At 37.2% G+C, this 20396-nt stretch overlaps 2 protein-coding genes across 2 annotated transcripts in view; one reads left to right on the plus strand and one right to left on the minus strand.

Moving 5' to 3' along the window:
- Nucleotides 1-970: 970 nt before the first annotated feature.
- ssna1 (Sjogren syndrome nuclear autoantigen 1) lies at nt 971-6377 on the minus strand. Its single transcript, XM_079581047.1, has 3 exons — nt 6179-6377; nt 3092-3291; nt 971-1145 (listed from the first exon to the last, which is right to left on the minus strand). The coding sequence occupies exons 1-3, from the start codon at nt 6228-6230 to the stop codon at nt 1053-1055; spliced, it is 345 nt and encodes a 114-aa protein (XP_079437173.1). The 5' UTR covers nt 6231-6377; the 3' UTR covers nt 971-1052.
- Nucleotides 6378-12508: 6131 nt separating this feature from the next.
- Nucleotides 12509-20396, plus strand: part of ehmt1b (euchromatic histone-lysine N-methyltransferase 1b) — a 67605-nt gene continuing 59717 nt past the window's right edge. The window contains exon 1 of the mRNA XM_079581306.1: nt 12509-12552. Coding sequence (XP_079437432.1) covers nt 12532-12552 — 21 coding nt within the window. The 5' untranslated portion in view covers nt 12509-12531. The remainder of the gene's footprint in view (nt 12553-20396) is intronic.

The following is a 20396-nucleotide window of genomic DNA, read 5'->3' on the forward strand; positions in this document are numbered from 1 at the left end:
TCCAGCAAAAAATGACAAAAATCCAGCAAAAAAATGGCAAAAATCCGGCAAAAAAAGACAAAAAATCATCAAAAAAGTGACAAAAATCCATAAAAAAAGACAAAAATCCATAAAAAAATGACAAAAATCCATAAAAAAAGACAAAAATCCATAAAAAAATGACAAAAATCCATCAAAAAAATGACAAAAATTCATCAAAATAAAGACAAAAATCCATCAAAAAAATGACAAAAATCCATCAAAAAAGACAAAAATCCATCAAAAAAGTGACAAAAATCCATCAAAAAAAAGAGACAAAAATCCATCAAAAAAATTACAAAAATCCAGCAAAAAAAGACAAAAATCCATCAAAAAAAAGACAAAAATCCATCAAAAAAAGACCAAAATCCAGCAGAAAAAAGACAAAAATCCAGCAGAAAAAAGACAAAAATCCATCAAAAAAGTGACAAAAATCCAGCAAAAAAGTGACAAAAATCCAGCAAAAAAGTGACAAAAATCCAGCAAAAAAGTGACAAAAAAATCCAAAAAGAAAAAAAAAGAAAAAAAAAAAAGAAAAAAAATATAGATATATTATAATCGTTTTTTTGCGATTATGCTAATTTTGTAATCGTTTACTGTTGTAATCGAAATCGTAATCAAATTTCGATTAATTGCACAGCCCTAATATATGTTACATGTGGGAGAGCGCTCTTCCTAAAGTCGATGATCATATCTTTTTGCAACGTTCAAGAGAAGATAAGACTCATCACTATCATCATCACACTCATCATTATTTTAGCTTTGTTACATTTTGTTGTGGACAATTTGACACATGACTGTTTTCTATTTACACATTTTAAGGTAAATATATGACTTATTACTTACTGTATCGGATCGTGGTATAAGTGTATCGGGCTGGGAATACTGTAGTTAATGTAACAGCCAACCAAAGCTTTAGAAAAGGTAGTATTTTTATTCAATCACATTTGGAATGTTTGTACATTAAATATACGCGCGTGACAAAATATCAAATATGTGAAACAAACATATAAACAGAGTCTGTGGCGTAAACCTCAGTGGTCTTTGCGTCTGGGCTCCGTGGCTCTGCTCAGGTTCCCGGCCTCCTGCTTCAGCACGCTGAGGAGCGACTGCGAACTCTCCAGAATCTATCCCCAAACAAAGACATAACCGGACATGTTTTAATGAGCAAACTACAGCAGATGTTTTGCTTCTGAAAAGATGGACTCGACGCTTCACGCTGTGGTTGGAGTAAAAGCTTCTACAGGGAGTGGTAAGTGCCGATGACGTGCTCGCCGGATGCAGTAACCGCTGTACCCTCGCTCTACTTTGTACTAACATGGCACACGCTGGACAGGGGACTGAAGACCACACCTATAGGACGTCACATATGTGGTTTATCAGCAGACGACTTTGAGCTCCGAGCTTAGAGATCCTGCTCTGTTGTTCTAATAGTTTGAAAAGCTACGTGTGTGAACGATCGCTCTCACTTTTCGGGTTGAATTTTTGTCACTTTTTTTGTTGAATTTTTGTCACTTTTTGTTGAATTTTTGTCACTTTTTTTTGAATTTTTGTCACATTTTTTTTTGAATTTTTGTCACTTTTTGTTGAATTTTTGTCACATTTTTGTTGAATTTTTGTCACATTTTTGTTGAATTTTTGTCACATTTTTGTTGAATTTTTGTCACTTTTTGGTTGAATTTTTGTCACTTTTTGGTTGAATTTTTGTCACTTTTTGTTGAATTTTTGTCACATTTTTGTTGAATTTTTGTCACATTTTTGTTGAATTTTTGTCACATTTTTGTTGAATTTTTGTCACATTTTTGTTGAATTTTTTGTCACATTTTGTTGAATTTTTGTCACATTTTTGTTTAATTTTTTGTCACATTTTGTTGAATTTTTGTCACATTTTTGTTGAATTTTTGTCACATTTTTGTAGAATTTTTTGTCACATTTTGTTGAATTTTTGTCACATTTTTGTTTAATTTTTGTCACTTTTTGGTTGAATTTTTGTCACTTTTTGGTTGAATTTTTGTCACTTTTTGGTTGAATTTTTGTCACTGTTCGAATAGTTTGAAATGTGTGTGAACGAGCAAGTAAAAATAGTGCTTAAGACAGAGCGAGTCAAAACAAGACTTAAAAATTACTGAAAGTATTTTATCTACACTCTTGCTCTCACTTTTTGGTTGAGTTTTTGTCACATTTTTGTTGAATTTTTGTCACATTTTTGTCAATTTTTTGTCAATTTTTTTTTTAATTTTTGTCACATTTTTGTTGAATTTTTGTCACATTTTTGTTGAATTTTTGTCACATTTTTGTTGAATTTTTGTCACATTTTTGTTGAATTTTTGTCACTTTTTGGTTGAGTTTTTGTCACTTTTTTGTTGAATTTTTGTCACATTTTTGTTGAATTTTTGTCACTTTTTGGTTGAGTTTTTGTCACTTTTTTGTTGAATTTTTGTCACATTTTTGTTAAATTTTTGTCACTTTTTGTTGAATTTTTGCCACATTTTTTTGTATTTTTTGTCACTTTTTTGTTGCGTTTACATCCTTGCTTTCTTCTCATTTTTTGTGGCTGTTTTGGTTCAAGAAGCTTTTTCGATTAGGGTAAAGCCAAACTGGAGAAAATGGGATCCGTTCAGGTGGGAGTTAAGAGGTTAAATACCAACCAAAGTTTTACAAAGAAAAAATTGGGGGGAAACGCTCATAAATGTACAGACGATAAAGATCGAGCCCAAAAATATATCGTTTATCAGCTATTTATTGAACAATAAGTCGATATAGTAATTATCGTGACAGCTCTTAGCATGATATAGGCCCTTTAAGTATTTCCTTTTTGCGTTAAACTTTATATCTAACTGCTATAATTCATCGACCTGAAGCTAATGCATTTCCTTCACGGCGGATCGTGTTGTGAGAAAAAAGAGCGAGTCAAAACAAGACTTAAAATACACCTGGGGACAGTTGTTTGCAGTAATTTGAGTGTGGATTCTGCCAAGGGGGGCTGCTCTGTTGTTCTTTAATATCCAAGTGTTTTGAACTCATCACTGAGGCATGCTGGGAGTCCACCATGGATTTGATTGGCTTCTCTCACCTTGGTGTAGGCGGCCTCGGTCTCGGCGATGGTGCGGTCGAAGGTGGCTCGCGCCGCCAGCCTCTGCGCCAGGCTCTCGTTCACGCGGCTCAGCTTCTCCGAGAGCAGCCGGACGTCGTGCTGCAGGCGCTCCTTCTCCTCCTCCTCCTGCTTGATCTGGCGGCTCAGCTCCTCGCGCTTCGAGCACAGGTCCTCTATACCTGGACACGATGAGAGACAGGCACTCGTAAACCTTCAGTAGTGACATTTTATTCATCTCGAGTCTCATCGCGCTTTGAATTTTCGCAGTTTGAATATCACAATATATACACAAAATATCGTGGATTACTTTGGCTATATTCTATCTTCTCTCAAAGGTCCGTGCTCCCAGAGTTTCCTACGAATAAAGGAGACTGTGGTGAAAGAATATATAGAGAAAAGAAATGACGTTCTTACTCCAAAAACAACAATTCAGATCATCAGAGCTAGGGCTGTGCAATTAATCGAAATTCGATTACGATTTCGATTACAACAGTAAACGATTACAAAATTAGCATTATCGCAAAAAATCGATGATATATATATTTTTTTAATTTTTTTTTTCAAATATTTTTTTTTTGTTTGTTTTTTTTTCAATATTTTTTTTTACATTTTTTTTTCTAATTTTTGTCACTTTTTTGATGGATTTTTGTCTTTTTTCTGCTGGATTTTTGTCACTTTTTTAATGGATTTTTGGATTTTTTTGATGGATTTTTGTCATTTTTTTGATGGATTTTTGTCACTTTTTTGATTGATTTTTGTCATTTTTTTTTGATGGATTTTTGTCTTTTTTCTGCTGGATTTTTGTCACTTTTTTAATGGATTTTTGGATTTTTTTGATGGATTTTTGTCACTTTTTTGATTGATTTTTGTCACTTTTTTAATGGATTTTTGTAATTTTTTTGATGGATTTTTGTCTTTTTTTTGGATGGATTTTTGTCACTTTTTTGCTGGATTTTTGTCACTTTTTTAATGGATTTTTGTCACTTTTTTGCTGGATTTTTGTCTTTTTTTTGCTGGATTTTTGTCACTTTTTTGCTGGATTTTTGACACTTTTTTGCTGGATTTTTGACACTTTTTTGCTGGATTTTTGTCACTTTTTTGATGGATTTTTTTAAAGGCAACAAATAATCGTTTGAATAATCGTGCTTTCAATTACCACAAAAAAAATGTGATTATTATTTTTTCAATAATCGAGCAGCCCTAATCAGAGCTGAATCAGTGTCTGTAATCACTAGCGCTGGGACGGTCCACTTTTGTCACGATCCGATACATATCACGGTCCGATATGTATTGCGATACAATAAGGAATAATGATATGTTAACCTTAAAATGTGTAAAAAGAAAACAGTCACGTGTCCGGACAGTTTTTTTAAGCGTTAAAGCAGTAATAAGTAACTCATTTACCTTAATAAATCCTTTTCGGAGACCCTCTGGGGGTAATACAGAGGCGCAATACACACTTGAACCACGAAGAAGAAGCTAACAGGCTAACGAGCAAAGCTAACTGCGGGCTAGCGCCACTTAAACAGTATTTACAGACAAGTTTGAGAGAAAAAAAAAAAATCTCCTTTGTGTTATTGGATGTACCATATCCCTCTCTCCATTTGCCTTTTCTGTCAGCGTAGTATTTACTCTCACGGACAATTCATGAGTAAAAAAACGTAACATGCTACGACACCTGCAGTGGCGCTTATGGCCTCTAGGGGCATGAGTTACTTTACTTTATGATCGAAAAGGGCATTAACATAAAATGTAACAAAGAGCTGTTACTGGAAAACAAAAGAGTGCAGGATAAACATTCCTCCAAACACAAGTATAGAGTTCGGGGAATTCCACTGTTACCATGGAGATCCACCATCTTTGCAGCTGTTAGCATACATTTCCATAGACTAACATTAGCTAAAAACAGTGAAGAAAAAAAGCTGTGGAACAACTCTGTTAGCTTCAGAGTTACTGCTGGTAAATATATCTAACACAATGTGGTGTCCAAGTGTTTTAATGTGAACAATAACTCCAGTATTTTAACATTTATAATCTCCATTATTGCTGCTAATCCCATAATGCTTAGCGATATGACGTCACATTCCCGAACTCTATTGAAAGTATTGCGATACTTGAAAAAGTATCGATACTTAGTATTGCTGCACAATGTATTGCGATCCAAATCCAAAATTTTGTCCCAGCCCGAGTAATCCCTGTTAATATGTTTACTAAAAGTTTTTTTTTTTCAAACCACATGTTTAACCTCTTAACTCCCACCTGAACATGTTTTCCCCTGTTCTCCAAATTCTCCAAATCTAGAAGCGAAAAAAAATTAGCGACAAAAAACGAGAAGAAAATGAGGATGTAAATTGACAAAAATGACAAAAATCCAGCAAAAAAAGGACAAAAATTCAGCAAAAAAAAGACACAAATCCAGACAAAAAGTACAGCAAAAAAAGACAAAAATCCAGCAAAAAAAAAAAGACAAAAATCCAGCAAAAAAAGACAAAAATCCAGCAAAAAAGTGACAAAAATCCAGCAAAAAAGTAACAAAAATCCAACAAAAAAAGACAAAAATCCAGCAAAAAAATTACAAAAATCCAGCAAAAACAAAAAGTGACAATAATCCAGCATAAAGTAACAAAAGTGCCATAATAAAGTAACAAAAACACATGGCAAAGAGGAGAGAATGCATTTGGTTTTGGCGGGCGGTAAGAGGTTAAAGCGCAAAGAAGTTTTATATTGAGGGTATTTACGTCCAAAACGTAAAATGGGTTTGAGAATTACAGCTTCTTACAACGTAACTACTTCTTCAAATCAATTACTGAATTATGCTACTTGTTTACTTGTTGTTTTTCCTGTGCCCAAATAAAAAAGAAAATGCAAACCGTGTCGAAAGTGCTTTGTGAAACAGTGTTATTAGCCTAAATGCTATAATGCTAACTATGTTTTTACTCCTGTTCATGGGAGGCTGAAAAGATGCTACCTAGCTAGAACCGAAACATTTAATAAAACAACACAAGGTCAAACAAATAGATTTCCATAATATAAAAGGTATGTTAAATAAATATACGGTAGACTCACACTTGACCAGCTCGTTGTTGTAGGTCTGCAGAGCCGCTGCCTGTTGGCTCATGTTGGACCTCCAGCTGAAGTTAGCCAAGCTGACGGAGAAACAGCCCGAAGAGCGGGTGTGGTGCGGTCCTGTGTCGGGGGGGTGAGGGTCACACAGCCCGGGCAAGTGCAGCAGGACGAGCCCGGGAGATGAGGCATGAGAGGAAGAGTGAAAAGTTCAGTGGAAACGGTAGAATCTCTCCCTCCCCGGCGGTTCCCCTGGCAACTGCGTACGGAGCGGAAGTGACTGCACGTCGTGTGTCATGGCGCTGTGCGGCGGTGTCACAGCGCCCTCTGTCGGTTGTTTTCATTCCAGAGAGAAGGTGCACTGTCCACAACCGGGGAAATATTCGCACATACTAGGGGTGCCCGAACTTTTTGTCTCTGAGGGCCAAAATGAAAAAGCGTCTGTGGGTCGCTGGCAAAAACACGGCGATGTTAGCGTGAAACACATATAACTGCAAATAATACTAGTTACTTTATATATATTTTTTAAATTATTATTTAATTATTATTATTATTATTTTGTCCCTTTCTCTCTCTTCCCCCTATTTTGTTTTTGTTGTGTGTTTCTTCAGTCTGTCTGTTCGTTTCATAACTATTTATTTTATTTTATTTTATTTTATTTATTTTATTTATTTTATTTATTTTATTTATTTTATTTATTTTATTTATTTTATTTATTTTATTTTATTTATTTTATTTATTTTATTTATTTTATTTATTTTATTTATTTTATTTATCTATTTTATTTATTTTATTTATTTTATTTATTTTATTTTTATTTATTTCATTTATTTTATTTTATTTATTTTATTTATTTTATTTATTTTATTTATTTTATTTATTTTATTTATTTTATTTATTTTATTGTTATTTTGTTTATTTTATTTTTATTTTATTTATTTTTATTTATTTTATTGTTATTTTATTTATTTTATTTTTATTTTATTTATTTTTATTTTATTTTATTTATTTTTATTTTATTTTATTTTATTTTATTTTATTTTATTTTATTTTATTTTATTTTATTTTATTTTATTTTATTTATTTTATTTATTTTATTTATTTTATTTATTTTATTTATTTTATTTATTTTATTTATTTCAGTCATGTTAGTTACATGTTTTCACATTTCAACAACTATACATGATTTTTTACTTTATTTTATACATGATTGAAAAGGAGATGATGAAGACAACGCTTATGCTAAGTGCCTCTTTCTTCAAATACAAAAAGTAGACAAAAAAAAACATAAATGGTCTGATTCGCAGGTATTATACTTTAAGCCGTAAGCTAGAATAAACAACACAGGTACTGCTGTTTTTAAAGTGAAAATCTAATATTTACAGTAGTGTGTAAGAGTTGATATTTGTTGATTTGAACTGTTTTTTAAATTGGTGCACTGTGGAGGAGTTCTTTTACTTCAAGGGCAGGGTGTTTCACAGTTTAAATACTATTTACTTTATTTTCTTTTTTGGTATACATTTGCATTTAATTCTATCTATGCAAATAACTGCTACAAAAGCCTAGTTTTAGTAGAACATAATCAATTATTGTAGCAATAAAGTGCAAAATGTAAACAACACCACATGCAGCACCTACAGTGACTTTATCTCATTCATTTCTTTCAAAGTCTAAGAAAATGCCATATTAGACACATTTGAAAGTGTGAGTTCAGCATGAATTCTTTTACAAGTCATATATGTCAACGACCTTTGCAATAAAACTTGGAAAAATGGGAAAGTTGATGCTACAACGTTCTATGACTGACAAACACCAAGAAGAGCGGTGAGAGACCCGTGGAAGAGCGTGGTAGCTTCCAACTTCACCCCTGTTTGGAGCTATAGGAATATACTGTGAGAGGCTAAATGCTAGCAACATCTTTGGTCGTTTTGCACGACTGAGGGCACGCACACAGACCAGACAGGTACGCATCAACTCGTCTAAGCTCAGGTAAGAACATATCTCAGTATGGAAAAACTGTGAACTGTTCCTTTAACATCTTAACTCCCGCCTGAACCGAGAGCATTTTCTCCAGTTCAGCTTTACCCAAAGCCAGTGTAACACCTCATTTGAAAGCTATGACCTACAAAACTGAATTGATCTTTTTCCTCACGTCAGATTTTTTTTCATCACTTTTTTTGTAGGGCAGTCGTCTCATTTTTGTCAAATTTTCGTGACTATTTCGTCAAATTATTAGCATTTTTTGTCAAATTTTTGTCATTTTTTGTCATTTTTGTCCATTTTTGTCACTTTTTCTTCAATTTTTTCTCAATTTTTCGTCAATTTTTTTTTCACTTTTTGTCAAATTTTTGTCCATTTTTCTCATTTTTTTGTCAATTTTTTGTTAATTTTTTGTCCTTTTTTCATCCATTTTTTCTCCATTTTTCGTCCATTTTTTTTTTACTTTGTGGTAAAATTTTTGTCCATTTTTGTTATTTTTTTGTCCATTTTTTGTCACTTTTTCTTCAATTTTTGTCATTTCTTCGTCCATTTTTTCCTCAATTTTTTGTCCATTTTTTCACTTTTTTGTCTATTTTTTGTCCATTTTTGTCATTTTTTTGTCCATTTTTTGTCACTTTTTCGTCCATTTTTTCTCAATTTTTCTTCAATTTTTTTTTAACTTTTTTGTCAAATTTTTGTAATTTTTTTGTAAATTTTTTGTCCTTTTTTCGTCCATTTTTCCTCACTTTTTTCACATTTTCATCCTTGTTTTCGTCTCAGTTTTGTCACTATTTTCACACCTTTTTTCCAGAAGCTTTTGGACACTATGAACCGATTTATTTATTTATTTATGTATTAATTGTCGGCGTAAGAAACCCCTCTTTCCCCCCGGCGGCGTCCGGCGCGTGCATCATGTGTACGAGGTGTGACGTCGCGCGCGGTGGGCGGTGCGTCAGTCCAGGCACCATGGCTTCGGTCGGACCCGAGGTAAGTGCTTCCCTGCCTCCGCATCAGCTTTTACCGCTCTCCCCTGCCGTCCTGCGACCGACATCTTTGGTCTTTTTGCGTGACTGAGGGCACGCACACAGACCAGACAGGTACGCATCAACTCGTCTAAGCTCAGGCATCTCTCAGTACGGAAAAACGGTGAACTGTTCCTTTAACCTCTTAACTCCCGCCTGAACCGAGAGCATTTTCTCCAGTTCAGCTTTACCCAAATCCTGTAGGCCAGTGTAACGCCTCATTTGAAAGCTAAGACCTACGAAACTAAATTGATCTTTTTCCTCACGTCATCAGATTTTTTTTTCATCCCTTTTTTTGTAGGGCAGTCGTCTCTTTTTTGTCAAATTTTCGTGACTTTTTTGTCACTTTTTCTTCAAATTATTCGCATTTTTTTGTCACTTTTTCGTCAAATTATTCGCATTTTTTTGTCAAATTCTTATAACTTTTTCGTCCATTTTTTCTCAATAAATTTTTTGTCAAATTTTTGTAATTTTTTTGTAGATTTTTTGTAGATTTTTTGTCACTTTTTCCTCCATTTTTCTTCTCAATTTTTCATCAATTTTTTCTCACTTTTTTGTCAAATTTTTGTCCATTTTTGTAATTTGTTCGTAAATTTTTTGTAATTTTTTGGTCACTTTTTCGTCCATTTTTTCCTCAATTTTTCTCATTTTTGTGTCAAATTTTTGTCCATTTTTGTCATTTTTTTGTAAATTTTTTGTAAATGTTTTGTCACTTTTTCATCCATTTTTTTCTCAATTTTTCATCCATTTTTTCTCACTTTTTTGTCAATTTTTTGTCATTTTTTGTGACTTTTTCGTCCATTTTGTCCTCCATTTTTCGTCAAATTTTTCTCACTTTTTTGTCAAATTTTTGTCCATTTTTGTCTTTTTTTGTACATTTTTTGTACATTTTTAGCTCCATTTTTTCCTCAATTTTCGTCCAATTTTCCTCACTTTTTTGTACATTTTTGTCACTTTTTCGTCCAATTTTTCCTCACTTTTTTCACATTTTCATCCTTGTTCCCACACGGGTTTCGAACCTTCTCTACCATCTCCAGCTGAGCCAATAAATGATCTGACCATGAACAACATCACATTATGAACCGATTTATTTATTTATGTATTAATTGTCGGCGTAAGAAACCCCTCTTTCCCCCCGGCGGCGTCCGGCGCGTGCATCATGTGTACGAGGCGTGACGTCACACGCGGTGGGCGGTGCGTCAGTCCAGGCACCATGGCTTCGGTCGGACCCGAGGTAAGTGCTCCCTGCCTCCGCATCAGCTTTTACCGCTCTCCCCTGCCGTCCCGCGACCGACATCTTTGGTCTTTTTGCGTGACTGAGGGCACGCACACAGACCAGACAGGTACGCATCAACTCGTCTAAGCTCAGGCATCTCTCAGTACGGAAAAACGGTGAACTGTTCCTTTAACCTCTTAACTCCCGCCTGAACCGAGAGCATTTTCTCCAGTTCAGCTTTAACCAAAGCCAGTGTAACACCTCATTTGAAAGCTATGACCTACAAAACTGAATTGATCTTTTTCCTCATGTCAGATTTTTTTTCATCACTTTTTTTGTTGGGCAGTCGTCTCATTTTTGTCAAATTTTCGTGACTATTTCGTCAAATTATTAGCATTTTTTGTCAAATTTTTGTCATTTTTTGTCATTTTTGTCCATTTTTTGTCACTTTTTCTTTAATTTTTTCTCAATTTTTTGTCAAATCTTTGTCACTTTTTTGTCCATTTTTGTCACTTTTTCTTCAATTTTTTCTCAATTTTTCGTCAATTTTTTTTTCACTTTTTGTCAAATTTTTGTCCATTTTTCTCATTTTTTTGTCAATTTTTTGTTAATTTTTTGTCCTTTTTTCATCCATTTTTTCTCCATTTTTCGTCCATTTTTTTTTTACTTTGTGGTAAAATTTTTGTCCATTTTTGTTATTTTTTTGTCCATTTTTTGTCACTTTTTCTTCAATTTTTGTCATTTCTTCGTCCATTTTTTCCTCAATTTTTTGTCCATTTTTTCACTTTTTTGTCTATTTTTTGTCCATTTTTGTCATTTTTTTGTCCATTTTTTGTCACTTTTTCGTCAATTTTTTCTCAATTTTTCTTCAATTTTTTTTTAACTTTTTTGTCAAATTTTTGTAATTTTTTTGTAAATTTTTTGTCCTTTTTTCGTCCATTTTTCCTCACTTTTTTTCACATTTTCATCCTTGTTTTCGTCTCAGTTTTGTCACTATTTTCACACCTTTTTTCCAGAAGCTTTTGGACACTATGAACCGATTTATTTATTTATTTATGTATTAATTGTCGGCGTAAGAAACCCCTCTTTCCCCCCGGCGGCGTCCGGCGCGTGCATCATGTGTACGAGGCGTGACGTCACACGCGGTGGGCGGTGCGTCAGTCCAGGCACCATGGCTTCGGTCGGACCCGAGGTAAGTGCTCCCTGCCTCCGCATCAGCTTTTACCGCTCTCCCCTGCCGTCCCGCGACCGACATCTTTGGTCTTTTTGCGTGACTGAGGGCACGCACACAGACCAGACAGGTACGCATCAACTCGTCTAAGCTCAGGTAAGAACATCTCTCAGTACGGAAAAACGGTGAACTGTTCCTTTAACCTCTTAACTCCCGCCTGAACCGAGAGCATTTTCTCCAGTTCAGCTTTAACCAAATCCTGTAGGCCAGTGTAACGCCTCATTTGAAGGCTAAGATCTACAAAACTGAATTGATCTTTTTCCTCACGTCAGATTTCTTTTCATCACTTTTTTGTAGGGCAGTCGTCTCATTTTAGTCAAATTCGTATCACTTTTTCGTCCATTTTTTCTCAATTTTTTTTCACTTTTTTGTCAATTTTTTGTTAATTTTTTGTCCTTTTTTCATCCATTTTTTCTCAATTTTTCGTCAATTTTTTTTTAACTTTTTGGTCAAATTTTTGTCAATTTTTGTCATTTTTTTGTCCATTTTTTGTTAATTTTTTGTCCTTATTTCGTCCATTTTTTCTCAATTTTTCGTCCATTTTTAAAAACTTTGTGGTCAAATTTTTGTCCATTTTTGTCATTTTTTTGTCCATTTTTTGTCACTTTTTTGTCAAATTTTTGTAATTTTTTTGTAATTTTTTTGTAAATTTTTTGTCCTTTTTTCGTCCATTTTTTCCTCACTTTTTTCACATTTCCATCATTGTTTTCGTCTCATTTTTGTTGCTACTTTCACACCTTTTTTCCCAGAAGCTTTTGGACACTATGAACCGATTTATTTATTTATTTATCTTTTAATTGTCGGCGTAAGAAACCCCTCTTTCCCCCCGGCGGCGTCCGGCGGCGCGTGCATCATGTGTACGAGGCGTGACGTCACGCGCGGTGGGCGGTGCGTCAGTCCAGGCACCATGGCTTCGGTCGGACCCGAGGTAAGTGCTCCCCTGCCTCCGCATCAGCTTTACCGCTCTCTCCCGCCGCTCGTCCCGCGACCCCTCCGGCGGCGCGATCCCCCCGCCCCGCGCGACCCAGGCGAGAGTCCGGCCCGCGCCGCGACGCCTCGTTCTCGGTCTCGCCTGTCGGTCTGCTCCAGCCCCGGAGAGAGAGCGAGAGAGTGGCTTGCTTTTGTGCTTGGACCGAGGGGCAGGAAGATGCTGTGCCCCGGAACGTGAATAGCGCATGCGGGTGCGCCGCGCCGCCGCTACCGGTGCGCGTTTATACACCTTCCCGTGCCCCCTCCGCTTGCGTCCAGGCAGCTTTTGGCGCTTCAAAATAAACACTTACACTTAACAGCAGCTAATTATAACCGGAATATCAGGACGTGGCTTTGTTGTCCTGCCTCCTGTGCAGCTTGGAAGGGTTAGCTTAGCTTCGCGGGCTAACGCTAACCCGCTTTCCCATTTGTGACATCTCCAAAGCGCGGACCGCAGCCTCTCGCTCGTCCACAAAAATGTCACTTTCCTTCATATTTCATACTCCACAAAGTCTGACCGGTTGTCCCGTCGTCTGGAAAGCCCGTCCACTCCCCCCCCCCCCGGTGTCAAACAGATGCTTAGCCCTCACTTCTTTACCTCTGAGTGTAAATATCAGGCGCCAGGTTGTGCGCAAACACCGGCTCGTGCGCTTTTGCAGGTCTGTTTCCTCTCGTTCCTATCGGATTTCGGTGCGTTTTTTGGGGCATGAATCCGCAACACATCACGTTTGCAGTTTGCTTGCAGGTGAGGAGGCAGTGCATGCACAGTGGGGTGGGGGGGGGGGGGGGGGGAGGACCACCCGTGCGTTTGATTGTGGTGGTTTTGGGGAGGTGGAAAGGTGGGTGGGTGTTGGAGGACTTTGCTGTTGTGTGTCCTGGGACGTGGGAAAAGTCGGGGATTTGAGTTTTGTGCTTGGGTTTTTGTGTGCTGGTTCTGGTTGTGTTGGCCGACAGGGGGCGGTAGGTGCACTGGGAATGAGCCGCCTGTGTGACACAACGCGAGAGGGGAAGAGTTCGTGCGCTGTGCGAGACTCGGTGTTTTCAGTTGTGAAGGGACATGTGCTTTAAAGTGTGTTACTGTAAAGTTTTGCTTGTGGATCATTTAGGAGCTATAATGCATGTTCAGAATTAGAGTTGCTTTAAAAAAAAAATCTTGGAAATATTAGGGTTAGTTGATTATTGCAATAGGACAAGTATAAGAATGTATTGCTAAACATTGTATGTTTTAACCCCTTAACTCCCACCTGAACCGAGCACATTTTCTTCAGTTTGGCTTTACCCCAGTCCAAAAGCTTCTGGAAAAAAGCTGTGAAAATAGCAACAAAACTGAGACGAAAACAATGATGGGAATGTGATAAAAAAAAAGGTGAGAAAACATTGACGAAAGTGGATGAAAAAGTGGCAAAAATGTCACAAGAAATTGACAAAAAATGGACAAAAAAATACAAAAATATGATAAAAAAAAATGACAAAATATTTTTGTGAAAAAATGGACAAAATGTGACAAAAAAATGACAAAAATGTGATTAAAATTTGACACATTTCTTTTTAAAAATTTGCCAAAAAATGGATACAAATTTGACAAAAAAATGACAAAAAATGACCAAAAATTGATGAAAAATTGACGAAAAAATGACAATAATTTGACAAAAAATGACCAAAAAAAATGACCAAAAGATGACAAATGTGATTAAAATTTGACAAAAAAAAAAAAAAAAAAATGGACAAGAAAATAAAAAAATGGACAAAAAATGACAAAAGTTTGATGAAAAATGGACAAAAAAATAAATAAAAGAATGGACAAAAAATACAAAAAATTTACAAAAAATTACAAAAAAAATGACAAAAAAAAATGACAAAAATGTGCTTAAAATTTGACAATAAAAAAAAAAAGAATGACAAAAAACTGAAAAAAAAAAATGACATAAATGTGAGAAAAAATGACCAATTTGTTTTTTGTTTTTAAAAGTTACAAAAATGAGTTGAACACCCAACAAAAAAGGAAAAAAATCTGATAAGGTGAGGAAAAAGATCCTCTCGGTTCAGGCGGGAGTTAAGAGGTTAAACTATGTTACAAAACTGTGTTCACTCTCACGTATATAACATGTTCTTCACGCGGCAGCACTATGACCGTGTGGGCTTCTCTGTGTGGACTTGGCGTGTCCTTGATGAGTTTACCCCATCGACCCAAGACATGAAGCACCTGCTCAGTGATGCTGACCTTGAACCCAGCTCAATATCTGGAAATGTGTCCCTGGGGCAGCGCTCGCTTCTGAGACTGTATAATACTCAATCTTTTCATTTCTCATGATCAGCTCTTTTGTCCATGTTTTTAATGAATGGCCAGATGATATTGAATTTACTCAAAGCAAAACCAGTGGACATCGTTGGTCGGTGAATGTGGCTGCTGTGCCTGGTGACCTTTTCTGTTGATGAATGCCATGTAGAGGACTGGAGCCTATTCCAGAGGCTTTGGGCTTGAGGCTTTGGGCCTGAGGCTTTTGACTTGAGGCTTTGGGCCTGAACCTTTGGCCTGAAGCTTTGGGCCTGAGGCTTTTGACTTGAGGCTTTGGGCTTGAAGCTTTGGGCTTGAAGCTTTGGGCCTGAGGCTTTGGGCCTGAGGCTTTGGGCCTGAGGCTTTTGACTTGAGGCTTTGGGCCTGAGGCTTTTGACTTGAGGCTTTGGGCCTGAGGCTTTTGACTTGAAGCTTTGGGCCTGAGGCTTTTGACTTGAAGCTTTGGGCCTGAGGCTTTTGACTTGAAGCTTTGGACCTGAGGCTTTGGGCTTGAAGCTTTGGGCTTGAAGCTTTGGGCCTGAGGCTTTGGACCTGAGGCTTTGGACCTTAGGCTTTGGACCTGAGGCTTTGGACCTGAGGCTTTGGGCCTGAAGCTTTGGGCCTGAAGCTTTGGACCTGAGGCTTTAGACCTGAGGCTTTGGACCTGAGGCTTTGGACCTGAGGCTTTAGACCTGAGGCTTTGGGCTTGAGGTGGACGATCAACTGTTTTCCAGGACAGTCGGTGCATAGGTTACAGTTATGTCCGGTGTGAACATTTGTTGGTCATATGGTGCTTATCAGTAGACTGAGAAAAAGAATGGCGACACCAATGCTTTGTCTATGTAGACAGAAAATCACTCACTTTTGGCCAATTTACGCCATTGGCACCATTGAATTCCAGCTCCAGAGAGAACAAGAACTTTCTGCAAACCCATCAAAGCGTTTGGATCTGCTGTAAACAATGTGAACAAATCTAAATGCACACATCAGGTGTCTTTAGAAGCGTGCCTTGGGAACGTTTGCTCTTTTTTTCTCTTTATTTGAAACCGCTATTTGAAAAGGAGAGGATGGAGGGTGAGATTGCGTTAAAATCAGGAAGTGAAACTATAGGCTAATAAGGCTATAATGGCTGGATTTTCGACCAGTCTTTAATATAAATACTTTTTAGTTTAGCCGTTTCCTACAGTCAAAAATTTACATCCAATGTGATGTTTTTAACACGTAGCGAGTGACCTCTCACTGTCAGCGATGTTTTCTTGAACCATTCGTCGATTTGTGTAAGACGTCGCTAATCCTTAATGGGGAAATAGCGAGAGTAGAAGGACCACGGTCGCCGGGGATCGCATTCGGAAGTCACGTGTCTTGCATATTGGATATTTTGTTTCAGATAGTTACGATATTGACTTATCGTTCAGTAAAGGACATATGAACGGTATATTTTTGGTTGGGGATGGGTCTAATGCAGAGGATAAATTTCCCTATGGGGACAATAAAGTACACCTTAACCTCAATACTTATGTTCACACTGCAAAAAGTATTTAACTAGATCAGTATAATCATCTCAATTTGTGCATAATAATCCAAATTTTAGTTGTTTTGACTAGTTAAGAAGTTCTTGCGCATATGTCCTGGATTATTTCACTTGTCCTGAGATGTTTCCGACTCGTTTCGATACATTTCGTCCTTATTTCAGGTCATTTCCTTCTGGAAATCCCCCATTTATCTGGTGCAAGTCCACTGGGCTCGCCACAAGGCTGTGTCTTGTCTCCGCTTTTATTTATCTTGAAACTGTGGGGTAAGAAAATTGGTCTCATCTCATTGGCAACTTTACTTTCTTATTTCAAAGCGAGATTTACCCTAGAACTGGTCTGAAATGTCCTCAAACAAGCAAAGTAAACTCGGTCCGATCAGGAAAAGTGTCTAAATGAGTGAAAACCGCTCAAAACAAGATACATTTCCTCAATTCAAGTCATTTAAGCCAATGCCAGGACATTTATTTGCATCCCCCCCCCCCATATTTCAATGTAATACTTCATTTTTTTTAACCCAAAGTAAGTTGTGTCTCATAGTATTGCATGTCGTTCATTGTGTGAAGATTTTAAGGTGAAGTTCTACTCAAACAGAGCCTGTCATTTTTACTTCCTGTGGCCTTCAGTTTCCTGCCTCAATATATCAAACTTTAGATGTCGTTATGGTCGGACTGGGCTGTTGCGTGTGGCCAGGAGGAAAACACAAAAAATGGCTCCAACAGGGCAATTAATACAATTTGAATCTAAATCGCAAATTTCAATAATCGTGTGAAGAATTGGCCATTGTCGCAGTCTGAAAAAAACAAAAACAAAATCCAGGGCCGTGAAGCTGGAGCACCTGTCAGATCAAGCCCAGGGAATTCTCTGACTAACAAAACAGGAAGTCGCACCCAACGGCGAGGATCTGGTGAATTTAAGTGGAAAATCAGCTACAAACTGGCGCTAGCTTGTCAACGGGCAAAACCAAAACATGGTAGAGGAACAGGACGCACGCACACGGATTTATTTTTGTAGAGGGAAACTATCGATGGATTTGCTGGACTTCTAGCAGTGAATTGTTAGTTTGATCATCTTTTGTACTGATGAATGCGCTGTTTACTAGTATTTCTTTGTGTACATGAAGTTGTACTGAACTCCGTGAAGTCTTGGCTTAGTGAGGCTCGGCATAAACCATCCGCTAACTCTCGCTGTCTGCTTCATTCTTCTTAAAACGTTCCACTTTTGGGTGTGTGAGGGCGGGATCTTCACTGTAGACTTGGTCCTCGCGGGGCACGCAGTTCAGTCATAGCCCGCGGCACTAGCTCTAATGCTAACGGCCTGTCAATCAAAGTCCGGCCCTCGTTAGCATGCAAGATTTCTAAAATATTCCTCACGAAAACCTTTCTACAGCTATTCCTCCTGTGAAAACGCTGGGTTAGACACAGTAGGATCAGGCGGGTTTTCGGAAGGAATATTTTAGAAATCTTGCATGCTAATGAGGGCCAGACTTTGATTGACAGGCTGTTAGCATTAGAGCTAATGGCGCGGGCTATGAAAGATTAGGAAAAACCAGGCTTTAAAGTTGTTCTTGACGTGTCTAAAGTGCAATGCTTGGAGGAGGAGCTTGTTCTGCCGGCCCTATATGAAGGTACTGCAGCAATGTCGCCCCCTAGTGTCGCGATCGTAAAGCAGCGCGACCAGCGGCCATTGATTGTGAGGCTAAAAGTGTGGAGCTTTTGAGTTAGCCGCAGTTTTCAGTCCGGTTTAGCAAGTAAACCATCTGTTTACTTGCTAGTAGGGATGGGCGGATCGATACCAAACGGCTACTTTTTAAGTATCTATATTGGGCAAAAAGTATCGATACGAATTTGCATATGTAAAAGGAAGGCGGGGCAGCAATTGTCAACACAAAAGGATGATTTATTTCTTTGTTCTGAGCCAAAACAGCAAAGGATTGAACTGAGCCGGGCATATCATTCTGGTTTAGGTTCTGTTTGTCATTTAAGTATCAATTTTAAATGTTGTTCATGTATTTAATTTCACATAAACATTGTTTAATTAACCAATTAAAGTAATATAATTTTAATTTACCAATTAATTATATAAAACAACCAGTTTTAGAAATGTATATTGATTGAAATACATTCACCCATATGAAATGACCAGTATCGGTGTAGACAAAAAAAGACCCCAAAAGTGGCGGTATCGTATCGATTCCAAAAAATGTGGTATCGCCCATCCCTACTTGCTAGTCCAGGAAAGGCCACATTTATTGTTTTTACCATTATAGATATTGAATCGAGAGCGATCAATATGGGGGAAATAATCGCCCAATGTTATCGTGACAGGCCTAGTCTTCAGTGAGTGTAGCATTTTAGCAACGCTGCGGTAAACCTGCAGAACAGAACTGTCTTTTGGTTAACTGGGCCTGATCCAGTCATTGAATCTGATTCAAACAATATTTTCAAGTTCACTTTCAATTCACCAGCGATAGGAAACAAACACTTTCAGCACAGTATTACCTCATAGCTTCTCCATTGTGTCAGCGGTCTGTGAGTGCTGCCATGTGAGTTTAAACTACACTGTGTGGATCCCTTGTTGAGCAGTTATCCTTTCTTTAATTTCCTCTGGTGCATGTTTAGCACAGAGCAGCTCCTTCTGCTCTCACAGAGTATCGCAAAACTTTTACTCGAGCTTAGTAGATCTCTGAATTTTACGAAAACCCTGAATAAAGATAAAACTAAATGCATCTGTTGTCGAAACATAGATACAGACGGCATCTCTGGAATCGCCCATATATGGTCATTTTTGAAAACAGTTAAGGGGGAAAACAATCTCTAATTCTCTAATTATTCAAAAACTGCTGTAACAAATGCTGAATTATGAATATAGTTTTCTACTAAATAAAGATACAAAGACATGGGGAGGAGCAAAGTGGTTCAACAGCCCATAAATACATACAAAAACGGAGAATGCTAACATGATGCTACATGTTAGCATCGGGCTAATGCTAACGGTTAGCTGGCGCTAGCTACAACTGCCGTTTATTCACTTCTACTGATCAATGTGCTGTGAGAAAATATCCATATGGGCCCGATTTACACCTGACTTTATTTGTATGTGACAAATAAGTTTATATTTCGCCAGAAAATGGCTAAAAATAGTGAACAAAGTTGTTTCTCTAAAGATTCTATTTTCCCCCTTGGCGAGGCCACGCCCCCTTCTATGACGAGATGCCGTCTGTATCTATAGGGTACGACTACTGCTGCTGGACCGTGTTGAACAGAACAGGTGTTTTGTGGCCAATGTTAGCTTTTACTTTTGACAGAACCGCACTGGATATTAAGAGACGTTTTTCTCTTGAAATTCTCAACAAAATTAAATGACATCAATACCAGCTGTATAGTTACTTCTTTACTCTTTCTACTGCTCTCATGGATTTATTTTTAGGCATTTGAAATGTAGATTTTAAACATTGTTTGGTGCTTTGAATGAATGCTAAATGCCGCTAGCAACAGCAGGCTAATGTTTAATGCAACTAATCAAGGCTGGGACAGAAACCATGACTGGATCACCTAAAGTGGCCTAAAAAAAGTAAAATCAGTCATTTCTGGAGCGGCCGAGTGTTAATTTTAGTTTATGAAATGTACATTAAAGTCGTATGGATCAGATCACTTTATGTGAGTTGTTTATTAACTCATTGACTGTCAGCCATTTTCAAATCAGAGAGCTCCCCACAGCCAGAGGTTTTTCAGGATTTTGACTGTTTTTTCAAGACCCACAGAAAATTTAAGTCTAGGTCTATGTCAACACGAAACCCACCAAAAGAAAGATTAGACTCTGTTCTTTCATCTAAAAAGAAAGTTTGTGTGTACCGCTTTCCATTCTTTAATAATCGTCCGTAGAAGATAGGTTAAATCACCCAAAATGCTGTTATAAGTTATAGTTCTTTTATTGAGTGACTAGGTGGCAGCTTAGGCAGCACAACTAAGATTTTAACAACAGACATGCTTAAGGCTT

Source organism: Gobius niger (assembly GCF_951799975.1).
Source record: "Gobius niger genome assembly, chromosome: 22".
NCBI lineage: Eukaryota > Metazoa > Chordata > Actinopteri > Gobiiformes > Gobiidae > Gobius > Gobius niger.